Below are 19,456 nucleotides of genomic sequence, written 5' to 3'. Positions count from 1 at the left end.
TCATTTTGTCGACGAAATGACCAATTTTGTAGCGAAATATTCCGTGCGACACTTGGCGCTCCATGGTTTTTGTCCATGGTTTAAACCATGGTTTCATTTGTACCACCTTCGTGAATTCGGGCCTATGAGTACAGTATACAAGCTCCATGGACAATAGACATGTCATAGTTGTATCAACAGTCATAACATTTATCTAATAAGCAAACAGAGCATGAATGCTCACACTTCTAACAGAGGACTGGCTTTATTGACCCAGTAGCTTTCTAATGTGCTCTGAAAACTGTGAAGGGCATTATATTTCTTACTCATCTTGTGCATATTTGAAGGAAGTAGTTCGGTTTTGATTAGGTTACTTGAAAGAGTGAGTAGTTCATAAAGGTCCTACAACACAATGCACTGTGATGACATCCAACATCACCAATTCACAGTTTCCGGCCTAGATGACCCTGGAAATGGAGCCCTCACAGATCTGTGTAGGATGATACCTGTCATGCCCAATTTCCATGTGAGTGAGTTGGCCCTTCATACTGATGTACAAGTCACTGTTGGAATTACATTTTTGTTGTTATTGTTGCAATTTAACAGCAACAAAGCAGAACTGTTAGAGGGCAACTGTCAAAAAAAAATCAAACCAGCACACAGACTAATGCCCTCACATTTCACTTACCCTATAACAATGGGTATAGTTTCCTTAGGCTTGCCAGTATATGTTGTGGCATTCTGGCATTCACACAAAACAACAATAATTTTGTAAGTAGAAACCACCTCCTGAATATCCAAACTCCCATGAAAATATTAACCTGCAGATTTAAGGACCAGTAAGAGTATGTTAAGGCCATGGAATATTTCAGACTTGTGACTGAACTTAACTGAAAAAAAAAAAATATTGCTGATGATAACTACCAATATTTGAAGAACAGTCAAATAGTACTTTACACTGGAACACTTGTAAACATATAGGACTATCAAGTCTCAAATAAACTTGCATCATCTGATGTATTTCTGCTCACAGATGCAAAAGGCCCATTTCTTAACCCGTTGAGGACGAGTCCCGAGTATACTCGGGCAGGTGTCTATGGGAAATGCATGTTGTAGCAAAATCAGTCCTCAATGGGTTGAAGTAAGATCTTCAAGCCTGGACAACCTTATAGCTACATATATCTCATCTGATAAAAACAGAATACTCTTTCTTTTTTCTTTTTCTTTTTTTTTTTTTGGAGGGGGGGGGGGGGACAGAGCCCTCATTTGAGAGTGAGCTTGATTATTAAAGCATTATTTAGGATGGGGGCATCATACGCATCCTTCACTCTTGAATAAGGAAAAATAATGTAAGTTACAGAAATAACAATGCACTATAACGAAACATGCTTTCTTCAGTCAACAACAACAAAGACAGAAAACAAAACAACAACAACAGAAGTATTAGATTCACAAGCTTACCTGGTTGTAGCAACCCAAGTTGTTGAATCAACTCCAGATCAAGTTGGCTGGCAAGGGCAATTGGTGCGTCGATGGAATGTCTTGACATTCGGATCAGAAAGGCATTTTTCAGCGAGGCATTGAGTTTCTCACACTCAGCAGCGTCGACAGAGGCCCTCCTTGGCTGGCCAAGAAGAGGGATCACCTTGTCCACAATGGTATTGTCCGAAGCAGGCTCCGAGATGCTCCGCTGTGCCGCTGGACAGCTGCACTGCAACTGGTCAGCCGAAGGCTGGACAGAGTTCACTCTCTTCACATCATCTTTGATGCTCTTTGTCTGAAGGGACGATTGTACAGCTTTGACACTGCTGAGGCCTGTTGCGTAGTGGCCTGTCTTCTGTCCTCTTATTGGCTTGCCACAACGGTCACATAAAGCTTGACGATCTTTGGCACATGTCTTTCCTTCACCTAGTGGTGTGGGACTCTGAGTACCACTTGCACTTTTCTTTGGCTTAACCACTTCATTCTCCTCTTTGAAATGACCATTGGTAATACACTTCTCAACTGTTCCCTCTAACTTCACTTTGGGTTCACTCTCTGCATTAGCAGATGCACGATGCTCCTTGTTTCCATCATTTGGAGGATCATTTGGCAAATCCTTAGGCACTGTCCCATTATCGCTTTGACTGATCCTAGGTTTCTTGGCAGCTGGCTTCTTGAGAGGCATTTTATCCATGTCATCCCGTTCGTAGAGGAGGTGGACTTTGGTTTCTGCCGTCAGGCTGGCTTCTCGCCGCGCGCGAGGGGCACGAGGGAGTATGTCCGCATACTTGTTTCTCCGCTTCCGTGGCTTCCTGTCCTCGGGGGAGGTACGTCCAACAACGCTGCTATCGTCCGTGAAGGAATCCTCTGTGCAACTACTCACAATGGATTCACTCCCAATGCTCTCAGACACCGATTCCTTTCTCTTCCTCTTGTTGTCATTGCCAATCTCCACTGACACACTGGGCGATCTCCTCGCGAGTTCCTTTTCCTGCCTCAATGCAACCCTTGGAGACATCCTCCCTGTTGCGGCCTTTCCCTTCCCCTGTCCCACCAAGGTGCCATTCTTCAACCCTGATGTCCTGTTGAAGGCAACCTCACTATCCACTTTCTCAAACCTATCTTCACTGTCCATCACCTCCATGCCATCCTCAAACACAGAATCATTTGAAATGCTATGTGAGTAACTTGGTCGCTGCTTGTGGTCTCCGTTTGAGGTAGGAGAGCCTGAGAGGCATCCATTTTGAATCTGCGTGTTGGTGGGTAGGATGCCCGGTATGTGCATCTCTACATTTTGCGATTGTTTGTGGTTGTTTTGCCCTTTGGGGCTATTAGGTGAAAGCTCCTTCCAATTGGCCGCTACAGATTGTTCCGAGTACCTGGGTACCTTGGTGGCTGCCTTGCGGCTACCTATACTGTGCAAACTTTTATAGCTATCGGCTGATATCTCTGACCAACTGGCTCTCCTCTTTCCTATCGAGTCATTCTCAAAGTTTTTCTCATTCTGATTCCAGTCCACTTTAAGAGCCTTTTGGGATTGGGGTAGACTGGAGAGGTGTGAGTTGAACAGAGGCTGAATACAGGATTTCCTTCTCTTGGTCTGTGGCTCTGCGGACACCATTGGCTCATCCACCAGCCCTGCTTCCTCCAAGTTGATTTTCCTCTTGTGACTGTTCGATACTGGAATGTTCCGCGAAGGCCTTACTGAGAGCTTGGAATCTGACATGCAGTGCCGTCCTGGTGAGACACTGTTCATTGTTCTGTCCATATTGAGGTTCAGCAAGCCACTGCTGCTGCCAGTGCTGATTGAAGCGTTGGATACTGGTGAATGTCCCTTCTTTCCTGAGGGGCTTCCTTGCTGAGTAGGCATTGCACTTCCCGGTTTTGGAGACGCTCGTGATTTACCATTCTCTACATTCTGTTCAGTGCTGGTTCTTTGGCAGGTTGTCCTGGCTTGGCTCTGTATTGTCAGAAATAATATGAATAGAAATAGAGGATGTGACCTGTGTACACAGAACTGACACTTTCTGATACAATTTTCAACTAGAATATATTCTCATCACAACATGTAGAAGGCATATTCAGAACACCATCCACTTTTACTGTATGAGTTTTTTTTTTTTTTCATTCTCCCAATTCAAATTCACACTTGTTTAACTCTCAGTCCATGCTCATTTAACCTCAACTAATATCATTGCATTGTCAATATGCCCATTGTATGCATGTATACATAGAAACTTGTACACTCATGAATTTATTGCAACATTAGCAAGCCAGAAATCATACAGTATGAATCCCAAGTAGGTATCCCACATTAGCTGTGGATTAACTGTCATTTGGAGAAATACATTGTATCTTTCCTTTGGATTGTTGCCATTTGAGAAGTGAGATGTACAGCATGTACAGTACTATAGCATAGTCCACTTGCTGTAACACTAAAGCAGTCACATTGACATTACATACAAAGAAAAAGGAATACAATATTGTTAGCTGCAAAAGGATACGACGTCAACACTTGACATTAACACCCCTTTGGATTCTCAAGTGATGCTACTAATGATCCTGTACAGTGTACAAGCTTGTGATCCTTTCATCTTATTCTTCTCTCTCTCTCTCCCCCTAGCGTTTCTTGTATACAAAATTTCTTTCATCTCTTTTCTTGCCATTTTTTGTCTTGGTTCCAACATTGCCACAAGACTTTCTGACTTTATGGCATGGAGGTTGAGGGGTCAGTCTACATCAGAAGTGCTGAGACTCGCCTCAGGGAAGAAACAATCACAGCATATTTTGTCAACACAAGTGAGCCGGCCAGCTTCAGAATGTCAACAGCAACCCTATCAATTCCTGGCTTGCATAACGAACAGATTTTCACCACAGACATCTCAAATGATTGTTTATTTGTTTGTTTTTCTACAAAAGATTAAAAACATTATTGAAACAACGACATCATCAATGCTAAAAAATATGATAAACACAACACACAAAGCATTGATAATAATGATGATGATAATGATAATAAAACTAATGATCATGATGATAATGATGATAATAATAAACCTCCATAGGTCAATTCCATTGTGACTTATGGGACAAAGTGACAATTTTCAGCAATTTCAAACCAGTATTTTGAGAAAATAGTTGCATTAAATGCATTTTTCTCAGTTCATGGTTAGATCCATCATATCACAGTTTATGATAGCACCATACTTAGTTTGAAAAGTATCATTGCATTACGTACAGCAACGAAAAATTGCTGTCGTGACTTATGGGACATCTGAGGACCACCGTTTTTCACATGGGAAAGTAAGTTCTGAAATATTCTTACACAGAGAGTTTCTGGAAAGATATTTTCTTTCCTGAATGTAGCAAAGGGTTGGTGCTTACCCTGAGCCAAGTGGTATGAATATCTACTCATTGGTACAGTAGCAGGATAGGGAAAACCAGTGTGACTGATGGGACACAAAAACGTGACTTATGGGACGCTATCAACTACCACATTTTGAGATTGACAGAATAATATTTACTCATGCCGGAACAAGTTCTAGAACATCCTAAAACCAATCTATGACCAAAGAACATTCAGAAAATAAGCCATCTGAGAATTACACGAGCTGTATTATGGTCATAATAGTGTATCAGAAATGATATATAAATTCTGCAAAAATTGGCAATTTTCATGAAAAATGAAGGTTTTTCGGACATAACTCCACTCCACGTTCACCGATGTTCACAAATGAGGTATCAAAATATCCGTTGTGAAAGGCTGCTTTGAGTAAACAATACCAGATCATCTAATTAAGCTTCATTAATCATCTATACTCAATAGTTTGATTTTCATAAAATGCAACCTTTCGGTGGAATTGACCCATACTGCTCTGAGAGACTGACCAGTGCTCTTATTGAATGAGCTATGGAAAGCCCCAGTATGGTGTTCATCAAAAAACAAACAAACAAACAAACAAAAACCCCAACAACATAAAAAAACACCCTTAATTCTCAATGCTCGTATGGTCAGCAGCTTACTTAAACTGGACATAAATCTGAAGGATAGAAATAAACTAGAGGATTGCTGAAGTGTGACGCACTGTGTCATTATCTACTGGTAGGTAATTGATGAGCTCATTGACAAGCTTGTCATTATAATGCTGTCTTCAAATGAAGCATGCAGATGCAGGCATGCTACCAGACAGAATCAAATGGCAATCAATAAAGGTTTCACGTTCAATGGTAGCGAGCAATGCCTTGATGTAGATTGAATTTCACTTCCCGCTATTAAAATCCATTCATAATGCACTAGACATTGGACTGCTGGTGGTAGCTACATGGACATTGAAGGCATCAATACATGTACATATCAAGCACAAAATTGGATGTTTGTTATGGTATGGATTTTGTATAAGACATTGAACAGTATCTTCCATTCGTAAGATGAGGATAAGTATAACAACAAAGAGGCACATATTGATTCAGGAACAAGTTGGAAGTCTACAAAGTTGAAGACCAACGGAGACCAAGGAAGTATCGTATGTGATACCTCCTCGCAGAGACTAAAGAATGCATGATGTAGATTACAGGCTTATAGGTGCATGCATCCTTCCCGTCTCGCATGCGTCGCACAGCTTCGGTCGCATGGTGCTTCTAGACTATTGCACGCATGATGATTGTTGCTCAATGACTCTTCCTCTCTCTCTTTCTGTCCCCCCCCCCCCCCACATACACACAAACACAGACACACACCCACACACACACACACTTAGTGTGAGCAAGCCTTGTGTGATTGACCCTGCTATCTGCTCTACAGATCTGCGGAGTGAGAAATTGAGCCTGCGGAGTCTTACTCAGCCATTACCAGGCTATCAAGGAGGCTACGGCGCGCCCATCTTCGCTCGTCACAAATCTCGCCCAAAGTATAAAGCCAGAGATATCAAATGTTAATAACCCCTCATTGGAACGCACTGTAACAGCATCTCAAGCTGGATATTGACTGGCAGTAGCCTAATTTGATGACTCAAGAGTGTAAAGAAAGACATTTCATTCAAAATAATTGAGCGATATCATTCAGAGAAATGAAATGACTGACTGGTACACTGCAGAAGTCCTATTTACAGAAACAAATAAAAGAACTGAGAGGAATACTTTAATTTCCTTACTGGAGATTCGGCAGGTAACATAACATTGTACTCACTTATGTATTGAAGCAAATCAGTCAAGCACAGAACACTACGACTGGACACTGAATCACAGTTCAACTGCACCCATCTCAGCTAAACCTATCATTCTTATGAGATGGTCATCTGCTCCTATGTACTGTATGACACATAGCCATCCAGCCACCAGACCAGGAGCAGGCAATCTGTGTATTGATGATCCCACCCAACCCGGTGGATTTCCTGCATAATTCTAATTGCGCATGCAAATCTTTGGCTTCTCCACATCAGTCCATCATTGCCTAGTCCCTCCCAGTGTCAAACTCCTCTTTTGATGACCAATCCCTTTAACATAATTTGTTTGCTCAATCTCTGCGAGGGAGATTTTCATTTACTCGGCCCACTTTGGCAGGACGGGCAAAGGCATCGGGTGTGTGCTATCCCATTCTAGAGAGCACATTCTGATATGTTTTTGTTACACCACTGCATTACACTTGAAATACTGATACCAAGTTTCCACTGTATCCATCATTGAAGCAGGTAGATTTATTAGAATAGGGAGCTAGAACTACAATGACACAGATTCTTTTGGTTTTATATTAATGGACACAAAGGAAATCTGGCAAAACAAATGTCTCTTCAAGTATATCAATCTTAGAAACACTTGATATCAAGGTCTATAGGTGATGCAAAGAATATAATTGGGAGTATCTTGCTGCATAATTTTGATGTGAAACTATTTAAAACTGAATGCTGCATACACAATGTACAATACAGTGCATATCAAAGTCACAAAAGGCAACATTTCTATTACGCTAAAACAATTTCTCACATCAAAACCAAATGTATGTATAGTGTGCGTTAATGAAGCAAGTCAAACACTGCCTACATATACATATGTTGAAGCTTAGAGGTGACTACCTGTATGCTTCGCTTTCCCCCTGTATGCAGCATAAAGTTCCCAGGGCACTTCACTATGTACAGTACTTTGCATACAAGTACTGTGTCTTATCAATGAGGTATGAGTTCTCTCATACCTCCTAGGTCTTATTTGATAAAAACATGCACGCAAGGTTTTGAGCACAACGCATTTTCTTTGTCACGCCACTTTTTTAATGCAGTCGGGTTTGCTTATTCCCTGCTCATTTGTGAAGAGCAGAATTCTGGAGTCAGTGTGCAACCAGTCATGATATGATTCTACCCTTTTCAGCACACTCTTTGGTGCATCCATGGAACACGCACCTGGAGTCAAGCAATAATCTCATTACTAGGACATTCAACAGCATTTCAAATTCAATTTCTTGGCCACAACCATAGTGTCATTTTGATGGTATGACCAACAAGTCTCTTATTATGCAGCTGTCATTTGTATGACGCACCTCTTGACCCCCGGGATAGGTGCGTCAAAGTACCAATGTGCGTCATACCTTTTAGGTACCATGACGTACCCTCAGTCACAAAAAGTGACCCACCTCTATGAGACATTGACGCATTAACCAGTCAAAATGGTGACGCACCTCTTCGTGAAAATGACTGACCCTTGACGCACATGTTATTCGCAGTACGTGCCAGACTGGAATGCTGCAGAGCTCTGTGTGCGCTCACGCAATTCGGTGCCTGCGAACTGTGTACACCGAACGGAACTTCGCCCGCGTGAATCCCTGTCGCCTACGGACCCTGGATGTTTACTTCGATCGCCGTGGTACTGTATCCCCATGTTGTGGGCGGCTGGGGAGCGTTAGTATAGTAGCTTAGCTGCACACTGTAGCCAGCTGCCACTACACTCCAGTACCCTGTTTCGATTCGAATCGGGGTAGAAGCGTTCCGTTGTGCAATGTCTGCTTCTTTTTCTCTTCTTCTTCATCCGCTTGTCCCTTGCCTCCCAAGTATGAAATGATTTTTAGAGTGTTGTGTGTGTTTTTTGTAACGTTATTGCATCATTTTTCTGCAAGGAAGAGGTGAGTTTCTGTTCGTGTATTGATGTGCACTGCAGTATGTGCAGGTGAAAAGCGTTCGAACTGTCTTTCCCGAGTATCGTGGAAGCTCGATGTATTTCTCGGCCTATCAAAGGAGATCTCATACAACAGAATACTTATAACAAACTATTTTCCAGTCAAAATGAATCGATTTCCTTTGTTTTGTATCGTTTATTGACTTGATCCTAAGGATCTTGTCGCAATACCGAGTTTCCAATGTGTATTTATTTTCACCTTATTTTCGCGTAGCTTTCGGTGCTGTAAACTGTTGCTAGGGCCTAAGCCTACTACTAAACTTACCGTTCTCCACTGTCGTTTTTCACACATCGTTTGGTACGATTTCTTCCATTTTATATCACTTTATCCGTTCCCTTTATACTTTGAAGTATTTGACGTAATTCTTTCAAGTGTCTCGCACTGCTATTTTCGTAACGGCGATTTCTCCGCTTTGCTGCAATACTTTTTCGAATCGAAGCGACGAAGTTTGATACCAGCCGCTGTAGTGTGCCGTGTGTTGTCTTTTCTAAATATTTGTGTTGTTGGGAGGTGTTGATACTTTGTATTTGTTATTTATTTTTCTTAATGTTGATAGGAAAAGGCTAAAATGGTCTGAGTGATGTCTGATGGTGATGATGATAACTATGCTGGTGTAAAAAGACGGCTTACTGTGAATGCTGAGCGTACGTGCCGTTCGTTCCATTTTACTTTCCCTCTTATTCTTCTTTCCCCCTTACTCTTCTTTTCCTTTCCAAGAATGATAAAAAAAAAGAAATTACATACACCTCACAACAAAATAGAACCACGTGCTACCAACCTTCGTAAAGTTAAATCTAAATGTTCAATATCAGCAAAGAATAAGGGGAAAGCACGAATGACAATAAATTAGAGCGAAGAGATTGTTTTACATGCAGTCTCTTCGGCTCGAAGAAACTTGACACCCCACCCCTCTCCCCTTGTGGAAATTTCCACAAAAGCATGTGCCACACCCAGGTGCGTGCCAGACGGAAGAATGCGCGCACTGGAATAAACAGCGTGTAAATATCATGGAAATATCGATCGAAGAACCAGCTCATTAGTTGAATTAAAGGAATCATTGCAAAGATATCGTGATTCTATAGCCTTTCTTTTGGCGCATAGTAAGAAACATCAAACAGTCCAATATAATGTACTTGATCGAATATCTTATGTTCCCTGAACAATAAAATGAGATGCAGTCATCACCTGGTTAGACAACAAAATCGTGACAATCAATTTCAGTTCACGCTCATGAACTGCTTATTACTTATCAAAGTTTTGGCTATCAACATTCGTTCGTAGGTGTTTTTTGTTTGTTTTGTATGTTTTTCCTCGTGAAAGACGTAATGATTTCTTCGTATCGAACGTAGACTGCATGTTTACCGTTTATCCAAACAGTAGGCGCCTAGGCGTACTTTCTGAATATATTCAGAAATTTCTATCAACATTTTGAATATATTACAAGACTCCCAAATACCAGTTGAAAAAAATTAAGAAATCGAATTTTTTAGATATGAACAACAACAACAACAACAACAACAAAAAAAATGCGTAGGAAAAAACCATTTCAACCTCGAATGACTTCGAATTTCTCTAAACCGTTCCCTAGTTCATGGACATCCCATAGAAACGCGTGTTTTGATATACATGTTGCTATGGCAAACTATCTAAGAGTTTCGCGAAACTACGGCCTGGCCACAGTAATTTTTTCCGTAACCTCCCGCCTCCCCTTCCCCGATTCGAAAACAGCTTGATTGAAGCCCCTGCCTATTTAAACACGAACCTTATTAAACCCAAGTTAGGTACATGGTTTATATGGCTAGTGTTTAAATAGAATTTACTATTTTAAGTTAATGCAGGTTTTAATAGACTCTCAGTAATGTTAGTTCCATAATCGTTTGTACAGTGTATGTGTTTTGGGGCCTGGCCTCTGCCATGCCTCGCCTTCTGTATACGTATGTACGCGTGTACTGTATGTATACATGTACCACATGGTCGACATCACGCACGTGGTTTTGCTGCAGGTTCCACGGTCGACGGTCGATGCTACACTACAGTGAATGCGATTGAAGGATAGCGAGCTTCGCGATGCCGCGGGCTGTATGTGATGATTTTAATCACAAATCGTGTTTGGTAGTGTGGTTTTGGAGCAAATTTGTACTCAAACTTTCTGAAAAGACCTTTAGTCTGACATCAGATAGAAAAAGAAGACATACGAGAATGAAGTGAGTATCAGTATGTTATAATAAAACTGATTGAAAATTGTGTCATTTTCGCGTTTCCAGGAGCCGGTGAATTCGGCCGACTCGCGATCGCGAGTTTGTTTTATTCTGTTACGGAGGGATACAATGCCCCATGCAAGAAGCCTCGCAAAATTACATGACGGTCCCATTAACGAACCTTTTGACACACTCTGGTTAAATGACCGACTATGACGCACATAATGGGTCAGTATTGTGACGGACATTTTGCTCCCGTGACGGCACCACGCGTCATCAAATTGGTGGTACTTGACGCGACCATGACGCACATTTCCCGGGGGTCAAGAGGTGCGTCATACAAATGACAGCTGCATTAGAATGTAATTTCAATGAAGCTTACAATCCACAATGAGTGAAAACTTATGAACCTTTCTATTTTTTCTCATAGTTAACAATGAAGTCTTGATACAATTTTGCACAATGTCTTTTTTTTTTATGCATCACTGTCATGAGCATCAAGACTTAAAAACTTAATTCAAACAATGTACAAACACCCATTACCTTTCGAAGCAAAAGCTACATGCATGTACAACTCTTTATTGCTTTGTGATACCGTGATAAGAATCAAAACCTTCAAAGCTACTTTACATTATCATTAAAAAGAACTGTTAAAAGGGGGGGGGGGGGTGAAGAAACATAGACAAAGCTATTACCGTATACACTACCGTGTACTAATACCTACTGAGTACTAATACACTGTAGCAAGTCTAATTTTTTGCTGCGACCATGGAGCCCAGTAATGATCAGAGAAGTGTATGCATGCAATGCACATTGCATTTTATGTCAGGATCAGAGTTGATATTTTGTGTTTTTACATTTGTGAATAGCACCCAACTGCCAAAAATAAAAACCCTGCAAAATTTATGGCGTATACTGTTCATCTTGTAGTCATTATATAAATTCATACACTAAATTTCTTTGTGCCTACATTTGTAAATTGTGTAATCAAGTTCAGATCAATTACTGTGCAATGAAAAAAAAATTGTGACCTCCATCTCACTGCATCGTTTTGCCAAAATATTTTTATAAGTTGTAATCTATCACATTTGATACTGAGCAATCATTTAACTGTGATCTAATGTGATTGCTTACAGTTGCACTTAATATCGGGTTAAAGGGATCTTCAGGCAGAACTGAATAGAGACTGAAAAAAAAAGGAAATTCTTTATCATTTTGTCAGGAGCTCCACTTCTGTTCAGCCCTAAAGACAAGTCAATGACATTATTCAGAGTGCTCTAGAAATTGACTTTCAAAAGGCATATATCATGGTAGCAGAATGTGTTGACATATTGATTTCTTGTAGTGAATTGGTGCTTTGGATTAGTGTGCAAAAGGGCAGAAGAGGGAGAGGAGAGAGAGAGAGAGAGAGAGAGAGGGCGGGGGGGGGGGGGGGGGTAGCGGGAGAGATTTGGCTTGTGCAATAAATTGCTATTAGTATTGGGGGAGATAAAGATTGGTCTTTTAACTTTTTGCGAGATACCGAGAAAGCTTATGAAATGATAAGGAGAGTATATCATTCTAAGAGGAACTAAAAGTTTGGAAAAATATTAGATGATAATCAGTTTTGAAATTGCAGAGACATCCAAAAACAAAGTAAAACAAAGCGATCCTAATAAAAGGTGGGCACCTTTTATTACAAATGCTCTGTTTTGGACATCTCAGTCATTTCAGAACCAATTTTCATCAAATAAACATTGAATCACTCTTGGAATTACATTGCTCTTTCATATTTCCTAAGAGGTTTCTTTTTATCTCACCAAAAAATGCTAGAAACATTAAGTTAAGTCTGGCAACCAAACCTATACAACCCCTTTAAGAGAACAGCTTCCTGCAGTTGTACCGGTACATGTACAAATGTACTCACTACACCAACTGAAGTTCAGGACCTCTTTTGCCAGTGCAGGGGACATCTTACTTTTTATACTGTACACCTGCACAATAATCTGTACATATACAAGTAGAGCTTGTAAAATTCATGAAATTTTGAACTTAGATTGCATTATCATGTCATGATCTTCATCTCATTGCAAAATTCATAATGGACAACATTAAAATAAGTGATATTTATGATGCTCTTTGAATCAAATCAATATGGTAATTTGGTAGGGTTAAGAATAGAATATAAAAGATCTACAAAGTGACATCTTTTGAAAGTACGTATGTATTTGTACTATGCATTCATATCTTTAAAGGAGTAAAGGGTGTAAAAGAAGATGTCATGATTATACTGCATATCCAATGCAATTTTATACAGATACATAGAACAACCAATAACAATATCTAAGTCAGAAAGCTCACTCACAGCACCAAACATGCAGTTTGTGTCCAGATATAAAGTGTTTTACATGAAAAAAAAAACAGTTTTTCTGAACTTGTATCCCTGAAAGATATCAATTTCATCACAGCTGTTCAATTCATTTTGAAGAACATATTTCCCACATCGTGATAGGTAAAATTACATAAAATAAACTAGTGCGGACACTTTGGATTAAGAAGTTCTCCTGACAAACCTTGACCGACCATGCTAAATGAAACAAAGGCTCAAACCCCTAAAGTTCACTGACAGAGATTAAAAACGGAGTACACATGGATCGGTGATCACTGCCATCTGACATTAATCTAAATTGGACTGTCCCGTGATCATAAAGCTGTACAAATACTGCTGAAGATTGACAAAGAGAGCGTGAAACAACAGGGCAGCAGCGGTTTGTTCAACACTTGCAGTATTACAGTAAAATATCATCAACTAACTGTGATGCATGAGTGTACCTGGTCTTCATCCCACAACCTACAGGTAGTCTATTTCAGTCCGTTGTATCCATCTAACTTTGATGAGGATCCTGTTGCCATTTGCAGAATATGAAAATGAAGGTCTAAAATCACTTGCCGCTGAGCTATAGTTACGTATTTTGCTGGAGAAAATCAGGGGACTTGATGCAACTCATAAAGGCATTATTTACCATTTGCACATAAAACAAAAACCCAGCGTTAGTGCTTCAAAATAGTTTCAAAATGTGAGTTAGGAATAGAAACAACCAATGTAAACATTTCAATCAGGATACGTAAAATATACAAAATGTGAACAATAGTTATAATAAAAGTGTTTCTAGACTAAACCATCTACACTTATGGTTTAGTGAGAAAATATTGATATCTCCTTATATTTTAGGTTTTATTGCAGGATGTTTTGTGATACAACTGACCTACATATATGCATCAAATATGATAACTTGGAACATTTTTAAAATCACTGCTCCCAATAGTAAACTGTACCTTTAATAAAATCACCTTCAGAGTTGCTGCACACTTTTTCTTTTTTTTTTTCTTTTTTTTTTCTGGCCACCACAACTGTGACCTGTCACATTGCCCTTGGCAAGATCACTTGGGACGATTGGATCTTGTGCCGACACTACCCCTCTTTCACACATGCAAAAAGCTCTTCTGTGGGAAAGGCACCACACACACCACAAATTTGTCACAAACTTCCCCATCAACAATCCGTGGAATATCCCTAGTGTCACGGTTTTCGCCAGGAGACGCATCAACCCCCCCCCCCCCCATATTAAATTGAGCAACATGGCAGATCCGAGTATGTTCCCACCCATGTGAATTCTCAGCCAGTGGAGAGCCAGGTCTTAGGACAATCCACAGTCAGATGAGATGAGCTTTAAAGGAAACATCCCTCCATGTCTAAGATTACTCTAATAGTTTAGAGCAGCACAGTCGAGGTTTCATCAAAATTGCAGAAAAAAGAATAAGTTGCGAAACTGAAAATTTTCCACACATTTTTTTTTTTTACAGCAGAGTACAATCTGTCATAATCACACACACTCACAAAAAACAAACAAACAAACAAACAAGATGAGGAAATTATGTTATGGTATCAAAATTCATCTTTGGGTTTGGACTGGAAAAGAAAAGTATTTTTCTTGTCTATTTTACAAGTCTCTCTTTTAAAAAGTAATTAATGCTTAATCATTTAAAATCCACTATGATCATGATGCTCAGGATTTTACTTCTTCATTTTCACTTCATTTCAAAGATGGACATTTTGGAAAATCATTTTGCACACCATGTCAATGGAAGACCTCAAAATGATGACATCACCTTTAATAGATGTTTTCAGCATTAGATGTCACTATGACCAGTATTACTCTCGCATTAAAATACGCAAAATTCGAGAATGCTCTCAGCTTGTTTGTTTGATTTTACTCTTCATTGTACTCTTCATAGACGTGGAACATGGAGTATCACTTTAACGACCCTAATCCCAGTTGACCAAAGTCAAGTCTAATGGCTCAGGGCAAGCCTCAGTAGCAGCGCAAGGTGATAATGGAAATGGGAATAACACACGGAAACCCCATCCCACCTCCACATCGGCACTGCCTTGCCGTTTCCATGCGAGCACGTCAGCATCGATGCCATTTTCTCGTGGAGCAGTACTGATCAAATTCAAATTGGTAGCAGCTGCGAGTCTCGCGGCGGCACAGGAGCACAAATTTTGCCCATCCGCTGCGATCTGTGACTGATTCTGGAAATGACTCTGTTTACATTTGCAATGATTACCGTAACCACCTCCCTGTGTGATGCATGAACAGAATCCTTAAATAGTTCAATTCAAGCTGCCCTCATAGTTTCTGAAGAAATACATTTTCATCATACATGTATCAGTCAAGACGGTCAGTTGACCATCACTGTGAAATTCAATTTGTAAATTATATGTAAATTCTGAAAATTAGGTAAGCTGCATTCATGTAAGGAAATTACAATTTCTTTCAATTGACGGGGTCAATAAGACGAGCTTTCAAATTACTGAATATTTCTGTCAAAATGATTTGTGAAGACCTTTTCATCCAAAAGCTCTTTCTATTGAATACACTGTCTACAACAATTTGTAATGAAGTAACAGTAGTGAAATAAAAAAATAAAAAAAATGATCATATATAAAGACAACCATGTACCATACAAAGTACCATCCTCTGAAGGCAGGGGAATTAAATATTACCATTAACATTTGTATGTCAGTACTTATCAAGTCACAGGAATGTGTACTTTTCATAAGAATTAAATGTTGTCGAATTGCTTTATTTCCTTTACATCATCCTTGCTACTACCAAAGACATAACAAACTGCTGTAGTTTTTTAATCCAGCAATGAATTAGAAGGAATTGACCAAAATCCAGTAAATTCATTTATCTTAATGGTATTGTCTTATTTTTGTCAAACTTCATTGTGTTCTTCTAATTCTTCCACCATTCACTGAGTTCACGTGTTTGGGTTTAATTCCCCTAAAGTTATTCTTTGAAACATTTGTATAATTAAGCTTACTACGGCTTGAAACTCATACACAGTACAGTTCTTATATAAAGTTCTTCATGGAAAGTTTGTGCTTATCATCTTATATTAATATGCTAAAACATAGTACTGGGAAAGTTGCTGGCAATATATCAGAAAGCTCTACCACGAAACTGGTCTGCCTGATGCGACTTGCTGAGATAATGAGTAGATTTTAATTATCTTGAGATCAAAACTGTGAAATAATAGAAGCTAGACTTCTCTTCCTGATGTGCCCTCCCTGTTTAGTAATGGGTATGTAGAAAGGTGCTAGTACGCGATGATCGAATTGCGTCCACACAGCGGCATTGAATTGTATGCAGATTAGCATGGGATGGATACTGCTGTGGCCTGTAATATCTAAAATCATGTGGCAACCACATTCGGGTAAGCTCTGAGGTTGTAGCACTTCCAGCAAAGCTTTTTGGCTATTCTATATTTTGCAGTTTCCTCATTACCTAATTGATTTCACATCATATGATAGTGTTATCTAACACATTTCAGAATAAGCATCCCTTGTATATGTACATTTAAAGGGAAGATAAACCCCAAGAGCAATGTGGATTGAGTGAAAGCAGCAACATTAGTAGAACACATCAGTGAAAGTTTGAGGAAAATCGGACAATCGATGCAAAAGTTATGAATTTTTAAAGTTTTGGTGTTGGAACCACTGGATGAGGAGACTACTAGAGGATATGACGTATGAGTGGACAACAATACAAAGAAAATATAAAGGAAATTCAACAAAAATTCACTTTTCTAGAATCATGAAAGAGCAATGGACCAACCTCTTTCAGAAAACAGGGGGAATAATTGCTACCCTTAACATATGTCAATATCAAGTTGATGGAATTTGTAATTTTCATGAAAAATGGATTTTTGTAGAATTTTCTTTATATTTTCTTGGTATTGTTGTCCACTCATACGTCATAACCTCTAGTAGTCTCCTCATCCAGCGGTTCCAACACCAAAACTTTTAAAATTCATAACTTTTGCATCGATTGTCCGATTTTCTTCAAACTTTCACTGATGTGCTCTACTAATGTTGCTGCTTTCACTCAATCCACATTGCTCTTGGGGTTTATCTTCCCTTTAAGAGCAAAAATCTACAGTGATGCATGGCATACAAGAATACAATGGCATACAATGTTTTTGCTTTAAAGGTCCTGTTTACCTTTGGGAGCAGTGATTTCAAAAATGTTCCAGATATCACATTTGATGCATACAATATATGTGTAGGTCTGTTGAGTCACAAAACATCCTGCCATATAAAATTTTCGCAATAAAGGCTAAAATATAAGGAGATATCAGTGTTTTTCTCAATAAACCGTAACTGTACACGGTTTAGTCTGGAAACATTCTTATTATAACTATTGTTCACATTTTGTGTATTTAACAACACTTAACATCGATTATACGGATTCAAATTTCTACAGTGGTTGTTTCTATCCCTGACTCACATTTTAAAACTATTTTAAAACACTAATGCTGGGTTTTTGTTTCATCTGCAAATGGTAAATTATGCCTTTAAGCTATCGTCTAGCTAAACTTATAATGGCTGTACAACACAAATGCATCTACATTAGGCCCTTTCACACACAAGGGAAAAAGTGCGATTTAAAAATCGATTTTCTCATCGCGATCAGAATTTCGAAATTTTTTCCTGTGTGGACAGAAAAATTTCACTAATTTTCGCGATCCTAATCGCGATCCAACTCCCACTATTAGTGCGATTTTTCAGAATAATCGCAATTATTTTCCCAAGCATCGTGTGTGTGAGCGCGATCGAGATTCGGAAATCAGTATTTTTAATCCCATCATTCGTAGCGCGTGAACGTCAACATTATTGGGACCGCGGGGTCAGTCTTCGGTCATGCAAGTTTCGCGCATGCGCAATTTGGCCACTGATCGTTCTTTCCTCGCTGCGAAGTGCGATTTTTCCTTGTGTATGAACGGTCGGAAAAAAAAATCGAAATTTGGATTGCGATTGTAATTTCGATTTTCGTTGTGTGTGCACGGGCCTATTGTGAGCCTGCATTCTGTTCGAGTCAAATCAAGCCAAAGGCAGTCATTATATATTCTTGACATTACATGCACATTGATGAGATCATGTAAAATGATGACCAGGCAGCTAATCTAGTTCCTGAAGTGACCTGTAATTAGTTTATCATGCCAGCTTGCCCTGCCATGCCAAACGAAATTAGATTCTGCATAGCAACCGCAGGACCTGACCACATTACAAATGTGGGCTTCGCATTCCGCTAGACCATTTCAATCTTTTCTGTTCATACATTTTCAAGAGAGTTTGATACAATACTAGTCATGTGCAGTACTTGTTACACATTGCTTTTTTCACTATATTCACAACTTGTAGTAAATGAGGAAAAAAGACAGTGATTTGTGAGCTTTTGTATACACAAAATTAAGACAAAAACTCAGAGCACAGAATGGGAGGCAGCCACACAGGGTGCTCTAGTGATATCTCTCTCCCAGTTTGGTCATCATGAAATGAATAAATATTACTAAAATTTCAACATTTTAAAGCTCAACTTTGAAGTGCAATATACATTTGTATATCTACTTTTTTTGCCAATGCACCTACAACATGCAACAAGATACGTGTATGATGTGTACATGTACATGCATTATTTTTTTTTGTCACATGCATACATGTACTTACACATACAGTGTACATGTACAATAGATACACACATATACATACTGAAAGTACATTTATTAGAAAGACGACTCAGATGCAATGTCATGCTTACACATTGAAAACAGACTGGAAATCAACAGGCATGGCATGAGATACTAATTTGGCCTTTGAAAGAAGATCAAGAAAGATGTTTCCATTTGATAACTCCCTATTAAGTAGGACATATTTTGTCACCTGTTTGTGAAACGGCAGTATTTCACATTTTCTCGCCTATATCCTCAGCACATTTTAGCTTGTAAATTTCATTCACCCCTCCCCCACTGTGGTTGACATTTTGCACAAAAATCTCTTCCTAGCAGCGTGCAGCAGCTGGTAAATTTCACACTTCATTGTCATTGTCAAACTGTGAAGACATACAACTGTACGTGTGATTCTGTGATATTATGGCAAATGAGGCCAACAGATGCATGTGCCAGTCACATTTTCCACATGAATGTGGGGGGGGGGGGGGGGGGACAACACAGAAAATTTACACACAGTACTTCAAAAGCTAGGTGGACTACCCAAAATTTGCAGGGGGGGGGGGCAGCAAAAAAGAAAAGA

The 19,456-nt window shown here is 39.4% G+C and overlaps 1 protein-coding gene across 1 annotated transcript in view; it reads right to left on the bottom strand.

Moving 5' to 3' along the window:
• Nucleotides 1–19,456, bottom strand: part of LOC140238436 (uncharacterized) — a 102,504-nt gene that overhangs the window by 58,911 nt on the left and 24,137 nt on the right. Inside the window, exon 2 of the mRNA XM_072318374.1 lies at nt 1,441–3,421. Coding sequence (XP_072174475.1) covers nt 1,441–3,421 — 1,981 coding nt within the window. The remainder of the gene's footprint in view (nt 1–1,440; nt 3,422–19,456) is intronic.

The sequence above is a fragment of the Diadema setosum genome, chromosome 1, assembly GCF_964275005.1.
Source record: "Diadema setosum chromosome 1, eeDiaSeto1, whole genome shotgun sequence".
In the NCBI taxonomy this organism is placed as follows: domain Eukaryota; kingdom Metazoa; phylum Echinodermata; class Echinoidea; order Diadematoida; family Diadematidae; genus Diadema; species Diadema setosum.
This window is presented reverse-complemented; position numbering and strand designations above follow the sequence as displayed.